Below are 24,729 nucleotides of genomic sequence, written 5' to 3'. Positions count from 1 at the left end.
CTTATGACAGATATTTTTAATCACTGACTCCGAATTGAAATTGACCAAATGCTCTGCAGGTTCACGGCGTATTTGCGGTGACTTTTATTTTTGTGTCTCCCTCTAGCTGTGCAGTCGCTGAACAGCCTGAATGACCAGATTGCAAGCTTCATGGTGACTGGACCCAAGTCCCTGGAGCAGGAGGAGCACGCCTTTATTCCGCCTGAGAAGGAAACCATGCAGAAGTCCATGACCCTGATGAGGCACCTCCTCGTGGATGCTCAGGTACAAGAAAACAGCATGAGTACATTCACCAGAAGAAAGGTGGGACCAGAGAAAGAGTGACTCCACCTGAGACCTGAGGCAGTACTACAGGCTGGTCACGCCAGCTTTCATAACAGTGAAATCTCCACCTAAATTATTTAATTTAAATGAAACCGTTACAATCAGCAATCAACCTGGATGAAAGTCACCACCGTGTAGCACTACATATCATTTGGTGTGCCACTTTTATGGTGTGGTCATGGCTCTTACATTTAAAGTGTTTAAAAAGATTTCTGATCCTTTAAACTCCAGAAACAGAACTGCAGGTGAAATCAATCTGACAGCACAAATGTGTGTGTGTGTGTGTGTGTGTGTGTGTGTGTGTGTGTTAAATAATTAGTTGGTTTAGATAAATATTTAGTCAGCTCAGATAATTGATTAATAATCTGTTTCATATAATGTGAATATGTTTTTGTGTTTTGGACCTTTGGCCTGTTGAAACCAGTGGACTATACCTTGGCATTTGGTAGTTGTGATGGGCATATTTTTTTTTACTATTTTCTGACATTTTATAGACTAAATGATTAATATAATTAGTAATTAGTATAATTATAATCAGTTTTAAAGTAATGATGAGCTGCAGAACTATGTCCAGTCACGTAGTACTGATGTGAGACATTTAATCCACTTTAGAAAATGCTGGATGTCCTGATCTTGGAGAGCAAAGGTCAAAGAAGGCACTCAAATTTGTGAAATCACAACAGAGAAAAACCTAGCTTGTGCTGCTACCTGACAGACCTGTAGTGTGGGAGTACACTTCATGCTTCATTTTGCACCAGTGCAAATTGTTTGTGAAGACACAGAATTCTATTCCTGCTCCAGCAAAGGCCCTCAGATGAAATGAAAATATTGACTGTGTGTAATAGGGATGGAACAACAAGGTTACACTTCCTCCATCAGAGTCAATTGCCACTTAAATTCCCTGCAATGATAGATCTACTGAACAGAGCATAGTGTTAGAAAATATTCTACCGGTTAATTTATTTCTTCTCACTGCCCCCACCCCCTCCCTTGACTGCATCTTCCTTCGAGTCGTCTTATTCAGAGATGACCCCAGTGTCCTCAAAACGGAATTTTCTAGAGCATCAATCACCCAAGTAAGCAGCTGTGAGACTGTGCAAGGACTGAGGTTAGTGGACTGCTAATGTGACACCTTTTGTTAACTAATGAATTTGCTGAACCATTATTGTTGCGTCAAATGAAGACAATGAGGACAGGACAGAATTGGCAGCCTCTCTCGCACATGTATTCTCTCTCCCTCGATATTGCCTTGCTCATCTTCTTGCTGATGATTTCATGTAACCTTTGTGAGGGAAGGGGAGAAAGAGGCTAGATTCCTATGAGCCTCAGTTAGTGGGGGGAGGATGAAGTGGCAATGTCAAGAGTGTGAATGAGCTCTTTGTGATTGAATATGCATGTGCTTGTTTTGTGAAGTTATTACAACATCATTTGTATTCTCTCTCACAAATCCAAACTAATTTGTGCTGAAAATTTAACTGCATGAGCTACAGCGTAACAGATGTTGTTGAATGAAAATGGCCATTAACTCTAATCTTCAAAGTGGTTTCCTTAAGTTTAAATGCTTGATGTTTGCTTCTGTTTTTGGCCATTTTTATGAGTCATTCTTTATACAAAAGCAGATACCCTCTTATGGTTACCACACAGACCCAAACACTGTGTACCCACCAAGAATTTCTGTCTTTTTTTCCTCTCAATCTCTCTTCTATTTCTTTCTGACCATCAAAAGCATGTTTAATGCACAACGCCCAGGGCAAACTCACATGCCAGAAAAAGGAGACATGTGGAAACTAGTGAGGGACCGGTGACTGACATTGAATGCACCTTTCTCTTTCTTTTTTTGTGTTATCACTTTATCTCTCATTCTCCCTCTAAAAGACAGGTAGCTATCTTTCTTTCTTAGACAGCAGACTGTCTAATTAATTTGCTTGAAGTCAGGTACTTCTCATTCTGTCAGCACTCTTTTGAACGTTCTTTTCATTTTAGTCATAGCACAAGTAAAATGTCACGCAGCAGCGAAGGTGTCTGTTAGTAAGGATTGCTGTCCATTTTCTTGCCGTCTGAATATAAAGCTGCGTGCAAGATAACTGGTCAAACGCAAAACCCATATAAAATGTAATTTATGCACTGAAATTTTCTGGTTCCTAATTGGTCAGGTCTGACCTGTAGCATGTGAAAGATCAAAAAACCCTAACCCTAAATTATAAGATGAATAAGAACTTATCTGAGGGTGTCCTGATGATCATGGAAAAGCCAGGAAAAACCTCAAAATCTGGTCAACAGAGGACACATATATGATTTTTATAGTTTCTGGTTCTTAGTTTACTTCCTGTCTTGCTGCCAAATCCATTTATAACTGTTTATGTTGTAGGTGCACTAAGTAATATAAAAAGATACTGCCATCTTTTGTGTTTACACTTAAACTCAAGCTATGGTTGATAGGGTCAACCTGATTTTGTTTCACTTCCATCTTGAAAAGTTTCTAGAAAACTTTAGTTTATCAAATCTCCCTCATCTCTCTACTGCAGTATCATGACCTATCATTAGAACGTGGTCGTTTTAACAGACTACTACTCTTGTCCTGCAAGAGACAGCTAACTGCAAAGCTGTTTCATGTGGATTTTCTTTTTCCTCCAAAGGCCCATCTGGTGTGTATCCTGCAGTCAAGCTGGGAGGAGATTGACTGCAGAGCTTTTGTCACCGACCCTCCCTCTAACTCCGCTTCCCCGTGCTCTACCCGGCTGTGACTACATTAGCTCAGCTGTCACTCATGAGTGGAGAGGAGTGGGGGGAGAGGAAGAACGAGTTTGGGAACAGGGGGATGTGGATGCAGTTTGGAGGCCAGTAAAGGTGACTTTGACTGTGACGGAGTGGAGACACTGATAAATAAGATCTATGTGACTCCCTCCGACCCCTTCTCTTCTCTAATCAACAGTGGAGAGCTGCACACACGTCTATCACTCACACACAAAAAGCAAAGCAGATACATATACTTCTGCAAGGGTTGTTTTTATTTTGTTGCACAAACTGTTACAGCTAAAAACAAGGACCATAGAAACATATCTAATAAATATTTAATGTAAAGACATTTCCACAAAAAGCCAGTAATTTATAGTATTGAACACAGAGCACTTCAGTATTGCTAGCATTGTTGGCTATTCTGAGGGAATCAATATTGTACAGCTGTACTAAACTACCTTTAAGGTGCTGTAGAATTCTCAGTGACATGTATACTTATTGAAATGAAAAAAAAAGATTTTGTTTGGAAATAAATAAAGTAATTTGCACTTAAAGCTTCATCAATCAGTATTTTAATTTTAACCATAGGTATGAATAATGTAAAAGGGGTGGCCCTTAGTGATTAACCTGTGAGACTCATCACCCAACTCTGCAGCTCCTTCAGGCTCTACAGGGATTTTTAGCAGCTTTCAGCTCAATGTTTTGTTTGTTTGTGAGAGCCGTTCCAAAAACCTCAGCTTGTGTTTCTTGAAGTTGTTCATGATCGGTTTTGAGGTACGCTCTGGATCATTGTCCTGCTGTAGAAGCCAGTCTATTTTCAGTTTAATCATTGGGTCATCGTCTGTAGTCAGCTCACTGTCTCAGTGGGTATGTAGCCAGTAGCCAGCTGACCGTGTTACTGTAGCAAGTCGATTCCTCTCTCTTACTCTCATTCCTCTCTCAGAATCATTTTCTTTGACAGTTAGTGGTTTTTAGACTGTCTTTTTGAGCTCATCATCTGTGATAGCTGTAATTCTTGGCTGTTTGACAGATTTTCTCCCGGCTTCATTTCTGCAGTGATGACATCAGGAAATGCTACAAGCTCGTTTTCACTCATCATGAATTTATTTCCTCTGTGGCAGCGAAACACATTATACCAACCAAGAAACTCCTGCTGGTTAAACTGGGCTAACAAAACACTTTTAGGGCTGACTAACTCTGAAAGACCCACTATAGATGGAGTTGCAAACACTTGCTAGCCTAGCAACATTCAGGCTACAAACATTTCATAATGCTACACTCTGTCAAAGACTGTAGTTACACTATTTTCTCCATTAAAAAACAATATCTGATGTAATTAACAAGTAATTGTCTCATTCTCAACTATAAGATGACACCCACTTTTTCAAACCTCATATCCAGAAAAAAATGTTGTCTTGTAATCTTGTGTTCTGGTCAATACAGTATCCTTTCTCTCCAGAGGGGTAGAGAACTCTCAGAACAGTTCGCCTTTCATTTGGCTTAGGCAGCGTGGAACCTAGCACTTAGGTGCTTCTTCGAGTCTTTGAATAGGAGGGAAAACCCTGTAATTGGATTGGAACAATGGATTTGGGTGGACAGAGACATGACAAATGCTAATGTTGCTCTGAGTCTTCTGGATGTATACATATTTTTTCTAACATGTTTGTTGTATCATCTTCATAAATTGATGATATGTCAGTGTTGGGTTTACTGCCTGTAGAACTGGAAACTGAAAACTATTAATACTGCTTTAATGACGGCATATGCTGGTAGTAACAATCCCCCTATCTCTATAAACTGTGGACAGTTGTACTGGATAAAATGTCTGTCCTGGAAGTGTCTAACCTAACATATCAACACAAAGGACTGACTTCCACATATATTTGTCTGTAGTACTGGACCTTTGCCTAGGGTCATGGACAGTCCAGGCTGCCCACAGTCTCTGAGGAGTGGGAGGAGGTGCTGTAGAGGGAGTGAGTGTGTGATGGGTCTGGCTGGGTCAGTCTGTCCCACCCCGACTGGGGCCTCAGCTGGCCCTCCAGAGCATGAGTTTTACTCATCCATAATACATCACCTCGGTCCCATCTGCCCTCTCACCTCTTCCTTGACTCCACTATGCCTGTCTAATAGGCGCGGCTCCAATGAGGGCCAGCCATACGCTGCCTACTGTGGCGATGTCTTATTGTGGCCCAGCTCAATCCGGAGTGTGACAAATGAGAATGGAAATTGGGTAATTTGCTTCAAAGGGGGTTTTGTCTTCATCTACTGTTGGAAAGAGCCAGAGAGTTTCCTGGATTTTACTCTGCCATCACAACATCAAGCGATATTTTCAAAATACCAGAATTAGTTCACCCCAGTGTCGTCAATCATCAGTTTGAATTTGAAGATGATTCTTTCATATCAAAGACAGAAAGCTTGAACTTGAAGCTTGAACTTTAGGTCATTTGTTTATAAGTCCCTCATCTTCATGTATTCAATTAGTTTATTCTTTTTGCTTTTATTTCCTCAAAGTCATAATTGCCTCACCTAGGTGAATGTTATTCACGGTGAGGGTTCTTACAGACAAGGTCAAATCCTTGTAATTCTTAATGCTGAGACTGTCAAGAGTGCTGCACTTAATGAAATGTGCAAGGATCTCTTGTTCATTCAGTGGATAGTATCCAGAAGGAATATGTAAAATGATGTCTTCTACTCTTTATCTGCTACTTGCAATCTGATTTTTTTTTTTTTTTTTGGGGCCACACAAAAATTGAATTGTCGGTGTGAGATGCATAATATTACTCTTCTAGCTGGTGGACTGGTATGTTGAGCAGATTGAAAATGATGGCTTATCTTGTAAGGAATAAATTGAAAACCATTTCATTATAGGAATGCAGTTCTGAATGTTGCCTCCAGAGAAAAGAGCTCTCTGTCATAGTGAAGCAGTAATGGTATGGAAATTGTTGTGAGTCAGTAGGAAATAAAATAATGAAAGAAACTGTATCGTTTACTTCTACTGTGAAAATCAGTGTGGGAAGTCACATGTTAGCATTTTTCATTAAAGTGCAAAATAAATTAACCAAAATACATAATTACACTTGTTGTTTTGTTATTTAGACAGACACAGAATGTTTTCAGAAAGAAATTTATAGAACTTTGTCAGACGTTTCAAAGTGGTAGACATATTATATTACAAAAACATAAAGAGCGAAGAGAAAAGAAAGACAAAGAAAGGAGCAGTGGTTACTGGCTAATGTAGGCTTTTTGCCTTGCTAAATCTGTCACTCCTCATTCCTATTTGTTGTTACCAGGTGTTGAGATCAAAAACAGCACTCTGATGAAAAATGTCAAAGAGCTGTGTTGATGAAATACAAATTAGAAAAGGCAGATTGAACAGACTCATGAATTTGTAGACTTATCAAACACCAAAACACTGCACAGCAGTTAATGATAATGAGGAAGAATTGTACAAGTCTGCAAAGTTATGACAGTCATGATACCAATCATTTTATACTCTGTCACAGTGATTGCCAGGTAAACACTGGAATTACCTTGTTTACATTCCAAAGTAGGCTGATGGTGATTTTGGTTCAACCTGTTTGATGAATAACCCTACGCTTTTTGCTGCATCTGCGTCTTGGACTCTTGCGTTACCCACGCGGTGGTTTCATTGAAATGAATTGTTCTTTAAATATTGCTGATCTGAACTTAACGGCTATGAATTTATTAAAAGCATGATATTATACGGTGGCAAGCCTACATCAGCCACTACTATCAGTTTAAAGTCAGACCTGACCAAATGTACTCCCTACATCAGAATTAAAGACTTAACTAGTAGAGGCCGAGCTGTCATTAACAGATAACAATTATAGAAGAATTACACATGCTGTACATACTGTATTAGAGTGACATAGATATACATTAGAGCCTGACCATTGAGTAAAGCAGAAACAATGCAGTATATTGGTCGATATTAGCTAATTGCCAATATACTGTATCAGCACATAATCAGCTGATGAATACCAAGAAATGATGTCGATGAGTGAGAGTGTAGACAATATTTTTGTCAACTGTAAAATGTGCTATTTAGTACATACCTTGGTTGCAATTCCTTAATAACCACAAATCCTTATCAGAAATGTTCTTTATATCTTTACTGCATGTCATTCCCCCTCTCTCTGCTTCCCCATTTCCTGTCTCTCTCTACTGTGCTATCATAAAGGCATAAAAAGCCCCAAAAAATATACTTAAAAAAAAAGAAATGTTCTTTATATTATGCCCACTGTTGTGTGCTAACATCCTTGACGTATTTAAACAGTAAGTACTTTCCTACATAGGGAATCATTTTAATGAACTTACATCTAAAGGCACATTACGTGGAATAAAAATAATGGCATATTTCAAGCTTGCTCTCTGCAGCAAAAACTGATTTGGGGGATATGCTCAACATAGCATGGGACAGAGCTGATGATTGTGCAAGCCTCTAACACCCTTACTGTTCCCATCTTCGATCGAGCTCTAGTCTCCACAAGCTTTAACCCTTTCCATCAGAGGTCAAGGTCTGCCTCTAGCAAACACATACACTAGCTATGGGAATAGCAACACAACATGGTTAATAGTCTGCATTGATCCAGAATGCAGTTCCTGAGAGATTCTGTGACCACTGCCCATACGAGCTGGTCTCTGAGCACAGCTGGAGCAATGACTGACTGTCCTTTCCGGTCTCCAGGGAATGGGGAAAATAAATGTGCATCCTTCAGCGTGAAATGCAAGCTTGAGGTCAGATTTGAGAAAACAGCTAAGTAAAGACATTTAACCCAGAACAAATGCTTTCAGATTGTAGATTAGGCCGCGGCTTGAAATGCCGGATTTGTCAGTACCTCCCGAGGGAAATGGCTTTATTGGCTCTTCAAGTCGGTTGTTTGATTTTTGGTATTGAGTTCAGCTTGATCTGGCTGCATTGAATGGTTAAGTTCATGTGGGATTGACTGCAAAGACATACAAACCATATATTAGGCAGTAAGTTGTTACAGATAAAAAATGGATCATAACTAAAACTAATAACCAGCTTCATCCATGACGATGCTGGATACTACATGGAGATGACCATCAAAGGTTCTCTGACACATCCGTTGTATTCCTTTTGGGCTAGGGATGCAGTCTTACAGTTGGAGTATTAAATGGCATTAGACTCTGACACATTCTAACAATGTCATTTATTGTTGTGGCTAATGACTTAAAGGAAATTAAATCATATCAATAACTTATGATTTTGGGTGTTGAATATAAATTTTTGCATAACCGTCCGAGTCATGCTGAGGTTGCTAGGCAACCTGGCTTGTCTGACAGGCATCGTCACAGAGCCATCAGCTTTGGTTGCTCTTGGCTTGTCATTGTAGAGAGAACCCTTTATCTCAAGTGCACGTGTATGTGATCTGGCATCGCAAAAAAGGTTGATTGTATTTCATTTATTTTGTTGAAGGTTCTTTTCACCGGGAGCACATTACAGCATGTCACGGTTTACTTTAGAAGATCACAAAGCAAGAAAATGACAGGATGGTTTTGGCTAAGTGATTCCGTCTTAATGTGGAGAATAGTTTCTGTCTCACGGCTGAACCACATCAGATACAATACGCTCCTGATCTAACTTGCTCATCTATTGATGCAGTCTAAGTGGAAATCACAGTCGACAGGTCTGCGTTTGTGTGTACACATGTGAACATAAGGTAGTATGTTACTATGGAAACAGGCCATTAGAGGATTATTTTGATGATATAAACAGGAGATATAGAAGTAGAGGTAATAGCCAGAGCTTGTTTATATGTCAGTCCCTATTGCTCTGCCTTTTTGCTCCCTGTTTCCTCCTTGTGTTAGTTTCCGTCCTATTACCTGGCAGAACAGTTATCTCCCAAGATCAAAGGCTTTGCCCTCAATTTTGGAATGGTGTTTCGAAGCTATATTGGGCTGCCTTTGACGCAGATGTGTGCTGAGCTCATAGCTGCACTGTTTAGTGGAGGTGATCCCATGACCCTCAGGTGTCACTCTAACTGAAAAAGCATTAGTCTCATGTATTTATTAATGTTCGAACATGCATATGGAGTCACCGCTGTCTGTAACCTGCAACAAGTGAACTGCCCAACACTTGACTGTTTCGACTGTTTCCTTGTCTTTGTGCCACCCAAAATTAAATTTGACTTTCAATATAACTATCAGGTGCAGCTCTGTATCCTTGGTAACAGCCACTTGTTTCAAGGTCACAAGACTTTTGAAAGTACATCAAAGAAATGACGGCAGGAGGTGGAGTGTGGTGCAGGTGTCACAAAGTCAGAAATCTGCATTATGAGTGATTGATCATTACAGTAGCTCAGTGCTCTTTACTTGCTCCGCCATAGTGGGAGTCATGTTTTGCACAGTACACTTTATGGGCCTGAATATTAGGTGATGCTTATCAGAAGACAACCTCCACTCTTTTGCTCTTTGTGGATAAAGACTTTTGAAGGTAGGAAACCCTTTGATTAAGACATGGTTGTAATATTGTGACATTGCAGGGGTTTTCAAGGTCTGGCTTTGTGGGCCTCCCTTCATATAAAATTGAGACAACAGCACCCTGGAGTTCTGGCTCGGAGAAGGGGTATGAATTCGGACTTAAATTGTGGCAGTTGAGCGCTAAGCATTTTAAAGTACCTGCTTTGCCGCCTTGAGCTGTGTTAGCTGCCGCTTCAACTGCCGGCTGTTGATAAAAAGGCCCAAACTACAATAAATACTTTCCAGTTGCCTTTAGGACAGGGGTTTTCAAAGTGTGGGAAAGTGAGTCCTCCCTCAGAGAATATAAAGACAGCTGAGCAACATCTTTAAAAACATTTTTATCATCTTTATCTTTAGTTTTTAAATATCTTTCCATCAAATTTCCATACTGTGCATTGTAAAGCCTATTTGTTGAATTTTTGTCAAATAACTATTGAACACATCAAAGTAAGTCTGACACCAAACGAAATCTTCACCGCGCACCACTCACAGCGCTGCTTTTCATATCACTGTCTCAACTTGTCTAAATTCTTTCCACGTGCTCTCGGCAAAAAACTTTTTCTGCATGATTTTGAAGGGCTGAGTGAATCAGCTCTACAAAGAATTAACGGCACAAATCAAAACATTAGACATATTTTAGATTTCATGACGAGAAGTGTGAATAAATCTTCACTTCATTATGGAACTGTGGACAAATCTAGGTGATTTACTGGGTAGTAAGAAAGAACACTTTTCTGCAGAGCGTCATGGATGTCTCTCAACGTTGTGCAACACACAATACTCCACAAACAATGGCCCAACCGTCTGTGTGCTGTATTTTGATGTTCCACCTGACTGATCCAAACATCTGAAGCTCATTTTCAGCTCATTCTGCCTGCGCATAACAAGCAGTTATGGAGGCGCATATTACTGTTTGATAATGCATCCTTAAAATAACGGTAAAATACTGTGCAACTGACTTCAAGTGAATTTGCTATTTAAACATGAAAACTGCATGGGTCCGAAACTAGCAAAGACGGTTGTGTTGCACGTTTCACTGGGTATAAGATAGAGCCCTGCCTCTTTAAGGCACATAGGAGGTTGATGCGGGGATGCACTGTAGACAGGACTAAACGCAGATCGTCCTTCTTCCGTTTTCTGCTCGCTCCAGACTCTGTCTTCTCTCTCACTGTAGCTACTAAAAAATTTTATCAATTTTGCCACATGCAAAGCTGAGTTTAGCTAACCACATATTGACTTTTTTTTTTTTTTCTAACGTTGCGCCTCTCCTGAAGTTCTCTGGCGCCCCCCTGGGGGAGGCATGCATCACACTTTCACCTCATGCAGAGTTCTTAACAACCCAGTGATTTTATAGCCGGATTTAGGAACTTTTAAAACCTTGCCTTAGTGCAGTTATTTGTCCCTAGTGAAAAATATAAGAGCTTTTTGGTTCTAGGCAGCCATTGTCTGCTCTCCCTGCAAGACACTTTGTATCACTTTCATGAATGTTTTACTAATGTGTACATTGATACGACATATGAAGCCACGTGGGGACCTATGGTGCTGACCTACAAATGAACCTTTTCAGCCAGCTTCAAAAGAGGTGGCGACACTACACTGCAGACAGGTTGCTAGTCAGTTAGGAGCCATTGAAAAAGTGTGTGATCACATTTCGGCTGAGACAGAGAGGAACCATTCACGTTATGATGAACTGCGCTCTCCGTGCTTTCACCAGATCTGCTACTGTGGTCGGTCTTCTAATGTTGGATTCATGGACAAATAGATTTCCTCTCATATCTGATGTTTCAGCACTTTTATTTAAACACAATAGAAACAGTTTAGCCTGAAGCTGCTCGTTTCATGCGGGTTTTGATGGTAAATATAACAGAGCGGGAGCCCAGCATTGGACTGTGCTGATTGAAAGATGATAAAATGTTTTTGAAATATGTGGTGAAGGGGAGGAGGGCAGTGTCACGTTGCCGACATATATTGCTTTAGTAAACACAGCTAGCGGGAGCCAGCAGGAAATGACGAATAGAACAATTCACACTGGCCTAATCTATAATTTGAAAAGCGCTGGTGCTGTCATCAAAGCATTCTCGTCACTTTGGATTATTCTCTCTTGAATGAGGTTTCAACAAATCAATAAATAGAGAACTTAACAATACACGGATCAGCAGTGTCTAGTTTTCGAGTAATCACTTTTTCAGTGGCTCATAATGGAAAAAATAATTAAGGGTTGTATTATCTTTGGAATCATTAACATGTTGTGCTCAAGCATGAATTTAGGCCAGCCCTCTCCATTTCAAGAGTTTTGAAGAACTTATCTTTGTAGCGCAGCTGTGGGAAAAGCTTATTGGATCTCGTGGAAGCCTTGAGATAAGAATATCCAGTGCAACACTTTGACTCTGGGTTATAATTGTCCTAAATTAATTTCAATTTATTTTTCATTATTGGGTAGATTGAGTTCTTCTACAATACAATTTGTCTTTTGAAACACCTAGTGACTTGTGTTGAAGACACTCAGGACCACACAGAAAATAAGTCTTTTATCTTCAGGGACTTAGACATCAAAAGTAAAGGAGTACTTTTAGATGTAAAAGCATGAAAACCAATCAAATTAAACCACACTGTTTAACAGCACCCCTTGTATTCTGCTATCAGGGTGGCTAAGCTTATGAGCACTAACAAATGATCTGTTGGCAGGATTTATAGTCTTCACTCACAAAGAAATAAACACTTCTTGCCACTATGACGACTTAATTAAAATTCCATTCCTCACATTACATTCATCCACACAAAAACAGTATATCTTTATATAGAAGATGGAGAGATCTGCTCGCTCACTCGCTGCTTGCGGCTATATTTTCAACTATTTGCAAAAACACATTCCTGACGCATTGTAATAATCATATTCTCAGACATATTTAAAAGTGTCTGCTCCCTTGGGGATATTTGTCTGTAGAGCCTCTCGCTCTCGAGTATGACAGAAAAATAACACCTAAGGCAAAAGCAAAAAGCTGAGGACCAAACTTGCACACTCCATATCAGTAAATGGTGTGCTTATAAACAAGTGGCCGAAGCTCTCCTGTTCACTTTTTTTCCCCCCATTTTCTGTCTTTTGCTTTGCTTGGGGAGAATTTTTTTTTTTAGCATTATGCCTAACGTTGAGTGATATCAGCCTTGTCTTTGATCTTGGGCAGCGATTACTGACTATAAAAGGAGACAGTGGAGATCTCTGTGTGGTTAAATACCAGAGTAAATGAGATTAGGTTTCGGTTTCCCATGAGGCCTACTGAGCCTGGCTACAAAGCTGACACACTCAGGATGAACATGGTGCTGCCCAGGTAATAGATAAGAGCACTTTTCTTCTGCTCATAGTCCTCAGTGCCACTGTCTGTGAATGTCTAACTCTTTCTAATTTCATTGAGGCAGTTTCAAAGGACATACTTGGGCAGTGGACTTGATTTGCATAAAAGCGTACATAAATTGATTTTTGGAACCTTGGGCAGAACAATGAATTCACATATTTTATTGAAGGAGTCTAGTAAGAACCTTTGCCAGGAGCTTCTGATGTTACCAGAGGCAAACCGGACACAATTTGTTTGACCATACTCGGCACTGCAGTTCAGTGAGCATCAGTCTGAGGTACAAGCTAGTTTCATGCCAAAATGGCCAGTGTTTAATAAATCGGGGACTCCAAGGGCAAGAAAATACAAAGGCTCATGTGGAATCACTTTGAGTTTCTCCATCATGAAGAACCATAGAGGTGTTTCAGAGCTCAAGAGTTTTTACATCACGCAAAAATGTCAAACTAGACCTACGTTACAGGGAATGACATGCAGCAAAGACTCCGGCTGCCGTCGTACTGGAGCCTCTCCTGCTTTAGAGCATTTGCGCCCATGCGGTAATCGCCCCAGCCATTCGGCAATCAGGGTGTTGCTTTCACATGTACACACATAAAGTGCTCATAACATTTCCTCAGTTTCTGTTTAAGGGTCATCACAACGGAGTCTTTTTCTGTATTTTTAGCTGACGCTGTCTGGGCACGCTTGGGTGTCTTTCAATTTAGCTCCTTCTGATAACTCAGCCTCCTCCAATAGATAAATATTAAATTAGAACAAATGACTCTCACTTTCTCAGCACGCAATTGTGTCCTCTTCCCCTGAGGCTTTTAGCATCAACTAAACAAGCACTGCTGCTATCTGTAATTAGGAATGGAAGAAAACAAAACGCACACCAACACATTCGAACTAGTAAATGAACACCCTTTGCATTATCGATAGCGACTATCCAGCTGCCTCCCCTGGATAACTGGCCATTATTCAGATTAGCTCTGTATATTCACAGGGGGTCGCAGATTGCTAAATGCATCACATTTCCTTCACTTCATCTGCATTTATGAATATTCCTCAATAATGTGAAGGATAGGATTTCAGATGGGCTTTTTAAATACATTAAAGCTAGATGCGGCTTGCTGGAATGCTTTTGCTTTTACATGATGAAGTGTCTCATACATATATACTGAAATAATCTTCTTGCAAAATTCTTTTTATGTTTGTTTTTAGCTCAGATTTCTAGGTTCCAGAGAAGGTTGTAATCCCGTAAGCTTGTTTGAGTGTGTAACATTATTAGTGTAACATGCTTTGGATGGCAAAAGACAAGTGAGTTTGATTGGGTGTCGCTCCCGGGGGAATTCTTTTGGATGAAGGTAATATTGTGTACCATCTGACGATCTGGCACAAGTTATGAGATGGTTTGTGTGATGGGGATGTGCTGCCATGCTGAAAGCTATCTGTCTGCTGCAGCAGCAGCAGCAGCCGCAGCAAGACGTCTGCTCGGATCAGTGAGAGCAATATCCTGAAGCAAGTGTGCAATTTGGCATATCACCGTAAACCAATCTTTGTATATCAATATAACTATCTCTCTGTCCTGTCTATTGCTTTGGTAAGTTATTGCTCTATTTATTTGTTTTCCTGAATTGTTATCAATACAGTTTTCTGTATCACAGGTATTCTATCTTTAAATATGTATTACAATCACGTGAATGTTTATATAAAAATATACTTATTGGTGTTGTAGTAAACAGTCCCCAGGTTAAATAAAATACAATGTGATTAAAGGCAACCCAAACTAACACATATACAGTACAGAATGTACACCTCTCTGTGGGTATTTACTGTCCTAAAAGCCTCTTTGCTTTGAGGACAGTTTGGGTGGATATGCCTGTCACACCACTGCTTGCACATCACGTCTGTGGGGGAAAGAAATCCCACCAACCAGCACAGAGAGACACATGGAGCTCACTGATATGAATGTCTGTGACAGGACATACATTTTCCCCTTGACAATAGAGGGAAAGTATAATTCTTTAGACGCACAGTCTTTAAGGAAGGCATCAGGGAAGATAAATGATGGGATTACAATGAAGAAACACTTGCTTGAACTGGGATTTGATTTTGTGCGAGGTCCACTCATGCAAACTAAAAGAAAGAGAAACAGCATACATCCATGATTGGGTAGTGGTGGAAATGAGTTCAGTATAGATTTGAGGTACTTGTAATTTACTTGGGTCCTTTCCTCTCATGCCACTTTCTACTTCATTACAGTTCAGAGGGAAATATTGTACTTTTTACTTCATTTACTTTACAATCATTTGACAGCTTTAGTTAAAATTAAAAGTTTCGCATACAAAACACAAAGATCCTATAAATAATGATGTTTATGATGTTATTAATTAAACTACCCAACAGTAGCCTATATACAAGTACAGCTGAAACAAATAGAAAAATTAGTTTGCATGTATTTTGATAATCTTTTAAGTCATTTTAATGCAAAAAAGATTCATGGTTCAGCTTCCCAGATGTGAGGATTTGCTGCTTTTCCTTTGAATTATTTTTTAATAATTTTGAGGTTTGGACTGTTGTGAGGTTGTCACATGGGGCTCTGGGTAATTGTGAAGGCATTTCTCTCTATTTTCCCATTTTTTACAAACCAAGCAATCGATCAGTGGAGAATTTTGTTAGTCGCAGTGTTATCGAAAATAGTTCAAATTGAGCTCCACCTCAACCAATTACAACAGTATATTCCTGCTTTTACATTAATGCACTGGTAATATTATTGTAATGATATGATATATAATAACTATAATATATATAATAATATATAAAGATATATAATAGTGTAACAGTCACAGGACATTTATCTGCATCACTATTATTCTTTATACTTCACGTACATTTTCCTGACTACATTAACATAATCTGTTGGGGTAGTTAAAAATAAGTAACATTTCAATGCGGGACTTTTACCTGTAACAGAATATATTTACAGTGATTAAAGCCTCCATATAGTAAACCAGTGTTGACTGTTGGTGGGAGACTGGACGTAAACCCAAATATCCAGTGTTGAAGAGTGTAATGTTTGCTGTTTTATAAGAACCATACAACCTCCTGTTTGACTTTGCCCACTGCCTTAAAAGACCCATGTTCACATTTTCCTGGCTAGTGACACCTTGTGGCTTGTGACTGTTGTCTCTCAGATGCAAAAGCAAAAGTAGTGATAAGTTGATAAGAGTACCACAAACCCTCTTTGGGATTGTGTTGGTTGGTTGGTATGGATGGGGTTTGATACAGCATTTGATCAAATCTGAAGGAGCACAGAATATGGTGTAATGAGGCTGAGCACTTGTCCTTCTCAAATTATTAAAGTTCTTACTTCAACATGGTGGATGGTAGATAAATATGGACTTGCAATATGAAACGTTTAAGTCAAGTTTTCACATATTGGTATACACCATCAGTCTTTGTTTGTCTTTGCCATTGCCTTAATTAGTAGCTTAACAAATCTCTTATTTTACCAACTCTGAGCCAGATCCAAAATGGAATCACTTATCACACCCCACCTCTAATGGCTGGGGCAGAAACTGACCACTGAGAATCCCTGTGTATTACCAACAGTCAGTGTTGGTTTCTGGCAATCACTATGGTAATGGTAATTGGACTGCATTTACATAGCGCTTTTCAACCTTTTACAGAGTGTTGCACTATTTACCTCTCGTTCATCCATTCTCACATGCACACACACACACACACACTGATGTGACATAACCACCATGCCAGGCCTTTATACACATGAAAATGACTATTTATTTTTGCAGTATGTTAATTTCTATTTCTCCAGAGTGAGTTCCATTTTAAGCGTGGGAAATCCACGGTGAGAGTGCTCACCTGGAGAGAGCAGGGCACAGTAGCTAATGTAGCTAATGTAGCACAGCACTACAGAAGCTGTCCTCAGCCACGTAGCTGCAGTGCGACCTCCCTGTGAAGACAACGCCATTCATTATCAAATAAGAGTGAGCTTGCGGTCTCCCATGGTTTGCGTTTGGATATTAATGGCTTGCAGTAATTTACATTTCAATTCCAGACACTATATTAGAAATTAGTCATATGCAAATCATTAGTTGGTGGATTGTTCAGGAGAATGATTGACATTTTTCAATTAATCCTGTCAGATGAATTTAATATGTTTTGTGCTTTAATTAACTGGAGGAAATGGAAATGACCCTAGCTAAGGTAGAATTAGCATGATCTATATGAGGTTCTGCTGGGGTCGATTACCCAGCTACAATCAGGAGACTGAAAGAATGCAGAGTCACTTTTGATTGATGTTGATTCATATTAGAGTTGATGGAAAGGTCTGATAACTTCACTACCAGACTGAGCTCCTGCCAAATTAAAAAAAAAAAGATCAGACTTTCCATGTCTGAATTCCTTCCTGTGTTTGCAGTTCTGTATCTCTGTTTGAAAAGGTCAGATGATCACAGTATGTAAACAGCAGTGCTATAATGGAAGAACCTGCCTCTCTTTGAAGCGTCATGCACAGCAGTGTTATGTGGTTGTCCCTGCTCAGAGAGGCTGCTATGAGATTCTGCCTCAGCACTATAAATGATGCCGACAAACTTCTCCAAGTTGTAATAAAAAAGGAAAAGAAGCCACAGTCAGGCAATGCTCTGATGTCAGAGCAGCCACGCCTCTCGATGCAGGCTGTGTGCTCAGGCTCCTCCCCTCTTCTCTTACAACATTCATCATTTAGTTTGCTGACAACACAACCATCTTTGGCCTCATCATGGACAATGATGAGGCGGCCTACAGAGAGGGGGTGAAAACTATAACCAGCTCGTGCCAAGAGCATCAGTCAAACCGAAGAGATGATCGTGGACTACAGGAGACAGCTTCTACATTGGTGATGCTGAAGTAGAAAGGGTCAGAAGCAGGTGTGCACATCACCTATAGGACCTATCGTGAGGCTTCATATACAAAGCCTTGCATAGAATTCACACTGAAACGTGGTGTACACACAAAGCTGGAAAGATGCATACGCTCCAAAAAAATCAGATGTATGAAACCATGCGGACGCAGGATTGCACATCCCGCTTAATGTGGAATTGAGTGCACATGCACGAACACCACTCTCCACCCTCTCTCTGCCCCAAATTTAATATGCTAATGAGTATAAATTCCTTTCAGAAGTAGAGTCCAGAAAAAAAGGTTTTATTCTGAGCGTGAAAGATGGCCTACACAACGTTTTTTTGCATACGCAACGTTTGTACACGACCCTAACCCTGACCTCATGTACCACCAGACTTAAGGAAGTTTTTACCACCAGCCCATCAGGCTTCTCATCTCATTTATCTGCATACAGTTGTGTTACCTGCTTGTATGCGCTCTCTGTTGTTCACTGCACTGCTCACATAAAAATGCAAATCAACCATGACTGCTGCTGTTGAACCAGGACCACTGTATACACTCGTCTTATCTACTTTTACACATACATCCTCATTTTCAAATACATATGTAGTGTTATATTTTATTTTTATTTAATTCTTTATCTCATACTCTTTTTCTCATACACTTTTCTTACGACTATCGCTCATATTGCTGGGCTGACCTGTTTTCTCGTCCAATACATGTAATTGTGCCGCTGACTGTGTGTTAACCTGCACATGACCAATAAAACTGGCCTGGACTGGACTGAGTGTTTGCCACCGTCATGAAATATTCATTATATTTGCGGAGGGTGTGTTTAAGTTTAGAATAAGAATAGCTGGAGTTTTTCAGCAGCAGACCATTGATGTGGGCAGTATCATTAGTTGAATGACTCATCAAAGAGCAGTGTTGCTGAACATTGATCATTCACTTGACTGAGCCCTGCAGAGTACACTTCCTAATCTTTTCTTCTGCCTCTTTGAAAAAAAAAAACTAAAAAAGGAAATATGTGTCATGCACATTTGTGCTTCTTCCTCATTCAAGTTTTTTTTTTCTTTTTTCCATCATTCAGAATTTTACAAAGAGGAAATATTTTTTAAACATCTGTGTATCCCACAGCGTTTCTCTACCATATGCTGTCTGAGGCACTTTATCGAATCTTTTGTGTTTAGCTGTGGACACACTTATATTGACACAAGGATAGGATTTCAGTACTCATCCTTTCTCCTCTTCCTCTATCTCCCTCAGATAATTACACTTTAGCTATCTTTGATTTCCTCTGCCCTCATTGGGATGCTCCCACGAGTTACCTTCTATCTGGCTGCTTTTGACAGGAGTAGTAAATAACAGTGAGAAAGGCCATAAATCATGGTAATTCCTCCTCCAGACCTCTTGTCCAGATTGATCACTTGTGTGCCTTTAAGGTCCACCTGTGAGTCTTGTCCCACAGATATAAATTAAGTAGAATTATGGGAATTATTCCCAACAGCAGCCTTGTGCAGCTGAGTTATTCTGCAACAGAACATGTCCGGAGGCATAAAGGCCTTTGTAAAACTGATTTTCACATTCCATTTTAAAATAAAATGATGAATTTATCATTTAAAGGCAGAAGAAGGAAATAGAATTATTGATTGTGCTTTTATTATTTTCTCACATTGTTTGTATGCATAATTTAAACATGTATGCGATTTATGATTACTTTATTTTATTTATCAATGCATAAATCCATAAAACAAAAAAATTCTGAAATCAAACTCAATTGAAAGAAGATTATTTTAAGTCAAAACACAAGAAACGCCAGAATATCCATTAAAATTCTTTTTACTGGTTCTGAATTTGGGATAGAGGATGGTTTAGTCAGTGGAGAAAAGAGAGTACCTTTGAAGTGAAGGGTTTTTTTTTTTTTTTTAAGTGAGACACTGAAGCCCCGTGGACAGGAGGGCAGGCAAGAACAAATCAGTATGAAATCAGATAAACTTACATTACATGATCTTCAGATGGTGCGGTTTTCAGAATGTTTCCAATGTCCTCACTGCAACCACATGCATGCGTACACACACACACACACACACACACACACACACACACACACACAGAGCTCGTAAGCTGAATGACTGACATGTTAATATTTGCCTCACCTTGCTCCCCTGCTTATTTCACTTCTTTAAGACTCCACAGTTATAAAGGGTTTCACAGGGGGGTTTGCTGAGCTCACTGAGTTAGAAAAACATATCTGGATGCACAGCTAGCAAACTAATCCCAACCATGCAGAACTCTGGACTGGACTGGTGGAAGCTGCAAGGTATTCTTAAACACGGTTGCTTCATCTCCCTATTGGCAAAACTGAGATTAGTCTGCAAGAATTTTTTTTTTTTTTAAATCACACTTCTGAACCACTCCATTAATGCAGCCATGTTCTTCATTTACTTTCCGTAAAGTGCTGGAGGAGGCTGGGCCATGTGCTGCTCTGACAGCTGAGGGTCAAACAGAGATGACCTTTTATCTGGCTCTGCGTAGACAGGAGGAATTACTTTAAGATTTGAACTGGATACATATATAAGTAACCTTCAGACGGGGAGCTGGCAAGCACGAAACACGTATATTAATTTGTTTGTCACCATGTGCTCAGTGCGGTTCCACGGTTTTGTAACTGCTTCACATATTTGGAAGTGATTTGATATTACAGAAGAAAATCATTTAAAAGGTTGTTTTTTATATTTTATTTTATTTTAGATAAAATCCCACAGAGTTAGTGGCTTGTCATAATGCAGTACTACCTTCAAACAAGTATGTATTTCTTGTTTAATATGGGTCATAACACATAGCTTTCTTAATTTACCAGCATACTGAGGATTCAAATTGAACCCCAAATCAAAACCCATTTTCTGAACCACGCCCGAGCCTGTTATCTGCTTTTACCCTTCACCAGATTTTCCAAACTGTCAGGGGAAAACAGGAAACAAAGTCTTTGTCCAAAAACGCTGCTCCAGCATTTCTTAACTTTAAGTGAACACAAAAAGTCCACAGCTCAAATTCTGTCCAGAGCTTTTACTGTAGGACTGTACTGCTGTCCAATATAGAAGAATGGCATTTTTTAATTTATAGTTGAGTGCCCACAGTTTGTTGACACCAATATTGGCTTCTAGCTTATGACCAAGCAAACATGAGGAAATCTGTAAGAATAATACCAAGGACCTGTGACATCAGGGGTATTCATTTTAAGGATCACTCACCTCTCCCATACAACAACATAAACCCTGCACCTCATTTAATAGAGGTGCTGATTGTGGCTGCTCGTTGCCTCACTCAGCTCAGGCGGTAATCACAAAAAACCCATAGGTGTCTACATCTCATTTTTCTCATAATCAGCACTTAGGCTGTCAGCAAGCACTCTACGCTAATTTAATACTGGAGGTAATGACTTCATTTGCAAAGATCTGCATATATTGAGAGGAAGCACAATGGAAAACACCAGGAGTGATGGAAAAGCTGATTCCCTTTGGTTTCTCTCTCTATTCCTGTTACTAATTCCTGTTTCTTCTCTGTAACCATAATGACAGTGGGAGCCCACTTAATTATACTGGAAATGAATCAAGTGTAAACATCATCAGGAATTGATATGAATTACATTAATTTACAAAACGAAGTTTGGTGTACTGTGCTAGATCAACTCATTGGCACTGAGCTGAATCCAGAGATGAATATCATTGGGAAATAAACTGTTACCCAACATCATTTTGCGGTTTCCAATTACGATTGACTTTTTCAAGTGTCCTTGCGTTTTGCAGCAATCATACATTCTGAAGTGATGGATATGACTGAATCTTACATCTGATACTTAGTGAAATCTCATCATACTCAGTTGTATGTCATCTATTGGCAAGAACATCCAAGAGTTTTCCTCCTACCCTGGATCACAGCTCTGTGATCTGCCAACGTGTCTCCAGATCAGTTTTAGATTTTGAGAAAAATTACTAACAGATAGACAAACTCTTCTTCTGTTGTTCCACCATCGTAGTTGATGATGTCCATAGACCATAATCACATCACGCTGAGGGTGGGAGGCCTTGAACACTTTGATTTCTCTGAATGAATCCTGTGCAAGAACGGCAAGATGGTTGAAAAAGATCTGCGTTGATATTTCAGAATTAATTAATGCCTTTCCTGTTGTATCATGCAGCACTATGAAGCGGTAATGTTAGCTAAGAGGAAGTTGAATGCTAATGGGTTGTCAAATATGTTGTTTTACCTTGAAATATCAACATCTCTTCAGATTTTCATTATCCATTGTCCTCTCTGTTGTTCATCGATCGGGAAAACTATTCAGAACCTCTGTGTTTATGTGATTTGCAACATTATCCTTTCAGTGACAGCATTTGAGCTTCCCTCCCCGAGCGTGACGTCAGAGGAACATGGCACATCTCATTTTGTTTTGTTTTGGTGAGTGCGCATATGACTGTGCAGACCAATCTGAGCCGATATTCTCTGTGGCACACCGAACAGATCAGGGAGGATGTGGAGCTCCGGGATGCGGCTGCACGACCCTTCCTGGCAGATTTGTGCTGCTGTCTCCTCAACATAACACGATAGGTTCTGCTGCTTTCTTTCACAGAGGACTGCACCTTCCTGGACTGTTTTTTCTCCAGGCAGGTCGGTCCTGCGGTAGGGATTCCCAGCTTTTCAGGTCAATTTCAAGACCCTTTTAAGGGGCCTTTCAGGGTATGCTTTCAGCAGTTTTTGGTGCTCACTAGCCATTTTTCAGCTGTTGCCATTTTTTGTGTTACCATGTTATTTTGTGCAAGGCATTCTGATCACATGGCCAGTCCATCTGAGCTGTGTTTTTGCTAGCAGGGTGTAGATGCGGGGATATTGGCCATGCTGAGGATTTCAGTGTCCTGCCACTGTCCTGCCACTTGATCCTCAGCAGTTTGCTCAAACAGCTCAAGTGGAGATGGTTCAATTTCCTGGCATGATGCGGGTAACCTGTCCAGGCTGGTAAACTAAAAGAGGTAAAAACATTCACTCTAAAAATGCTCAAAACATAGAAACGTTTCAAAATCCATCACATGGTTACATTTCCCACTGAACAGCAGCATCTACATTCAGCTCTGACAAGTTTGGTTTGACTGGTACCTGATCCTGTCCTGTGGAGTCTGAGGGAACAAATCTGAATGAATCTGATTATCTTGAATAGAATATCAGAGTTAAAATCATATCAGCATGATGAGTATCTGTTTTACCACCTCTGTAAATTTGTTCAAGGAAATGTACTTACACACATAATTTACACCACAGCAAAACAGTTTTTAAACCATACTACTGTGTTTTAGTCATTTGGATGCATTTGTCTGCTTTCCAAGCATGCACCGGTTTCCACAAAATTTCGTATGACACATGAAATTCTGTTAGTACACTCCTGAAACTTGAGTTGTGTAATCTATCATAGTGAACATCGAGTTCGCTTTTTTTTTTTTTTTTTTTTTCTCAAAGCTGTATTGTAATTGAAATATCAACAGCTAAACAACTTAACTTATTTTTATACCACACAGAGATGAATAGGAAACAATAGCTGCTTGGAGTTGTTGTAAAAAATACCTAAATAAACTATGTATAGCATGCATTTGTAAATGGCTGTTAATCAGCTTAAACTTGCAAAACACTAGTTTGGTAATTTAAGTTTAAATGTTCTTCACTTTTTGTCTAAGAAGGTATACAGTACATTTTAATGACAATACATGCAGCTATTATGGATGCTTTACAGAAAGTGTCTAAGCCTCCTGATGGGCGTTTCCCGTGGAGTTGGTTTTAAATGTTGCTGTGACCAGGAGATATGCTGTTTACTTAAGCAGTGTGCAACTTACTAGAGTTCCTACTACCTGACCCTGCTAGAGACTAGAGGAATGTAAATAACATGTTATGTGATGAAATCATAGATGATACAAAGCAGCAACATCTTGGCCAAACCAGCTGGTTAAACACCTGATGGGCGGCTGGAGGTGAAGTTATAAAAAAAAAACAAAAAAAAAAAAAACAAAACAAATACAACAATCAAATTACAGTATCACAATTGCCAGTGGTACCAGATATTCATGGCCTGAGGAGAAGTACAGCTGCTTTCACTTCAGAAATGTAAATGACATTTTTATTATTCATTCTTATTATTATTTTAGAATAATAGAAGTGTGAGCAGAGGATATATAAATTACATTCCTAGTAATTATGAATTTTAATTTCATTTTAAACATTATCTGTTGGATATATAAACGGCACTAAACTATATCTTATTAATAGGTTTTCTATAAAGAGGAGTTATTTTTATTTTGTTGTAAAGAAATATCTATTTGGTATTTTTCACCATCTTTGTTGTTGAAGAGTAGAAAAGCTTGTCATCCATGTGCTGTGCCTTTTTGAAGGAAAATGGTTCTGAAAGAATGCATCAAGCCAGTGAGCGTCAACCCCCCTACAGCACCTAAACAGAGCTCCTCTCAATCCTCGTCACAGAGACTACAGCTGCTGAATACTGAGCAGAAGAGACAGGAGGTGCCCCTCAACCTGAAACGCACTTATTCTCTCTCTCTCTCTTGCGCACACACAAAGAGGGGCATACATGCAGACACATACACACAAGCAATTAACTACACTTAGTGAAACGGCACACACCTACACAGGGATTTTAATTCACAGAGTGCTAACAGCATTAGACGTGCAACCACACACTCTCTTTCAGCAGGAAAAATGGACCATCTGTGAGCTCTTCAGGCCACCAGCCAATGACATTGTTTAGGACTCATTTTAACAGCAGTCGTGAACTGCATTTGTCTTCGTTCAGCCGTCTCCAGCATTTGGTGTTTGAAAAGGCTTTTTTTTTTTATGTTGTTTTTCAAACATCTGTGTGTGGATTTGAAAATAAAACTAAGCT

At 39.6% G+C, this 24,729-nt stretch overlaps 1 protein-coding gene across 2 annotated transcripts in view; it reads left to right on the top strand.

Annotated features, from left to right (window-relative positions):
- The window catches only part of kazna (kazrin, periplakin interacting protein a), a 178,979-nt gene that overhangs the window by 23,450 nt on the left and 130,800 nt on the right, over nt 1-24,729 (top strand). For both annotated transcript variants that reach the window (XM_023427585.2, XM_023427586.2), the window contains exon 2: nt 107-264. In XM_023427585.2, the coding sequence (XP_023283353.2) occupies nt 107-264 (158 nt within the window). The remainder of the gene's footprint in view (nt 1-106; nt 265-24,729) is intronic.

The sequence above is a fragment of the Seriola lalandi genome, unplaced genomic scaffold (assembly GCF_002814215.2).
Source record: "Seriola lalandi dorsalis isolate HSWRI2012SDOR001 ecotype SW California unplaced genomic scaffold, Sedor1 jcf7180002054861, whole genome shotgun sequence".
NCBI lineage: Eukaryota > Metazoa > Chordata > Actinopteri > Carangiformes > Carangidae > Seriola > Seriola lalandi.
The sequence above is the reverse complement of the archived record's forward strand: the minus strand, read 5'-3'. Positions and strand labels throughout refer to the sequence as shown.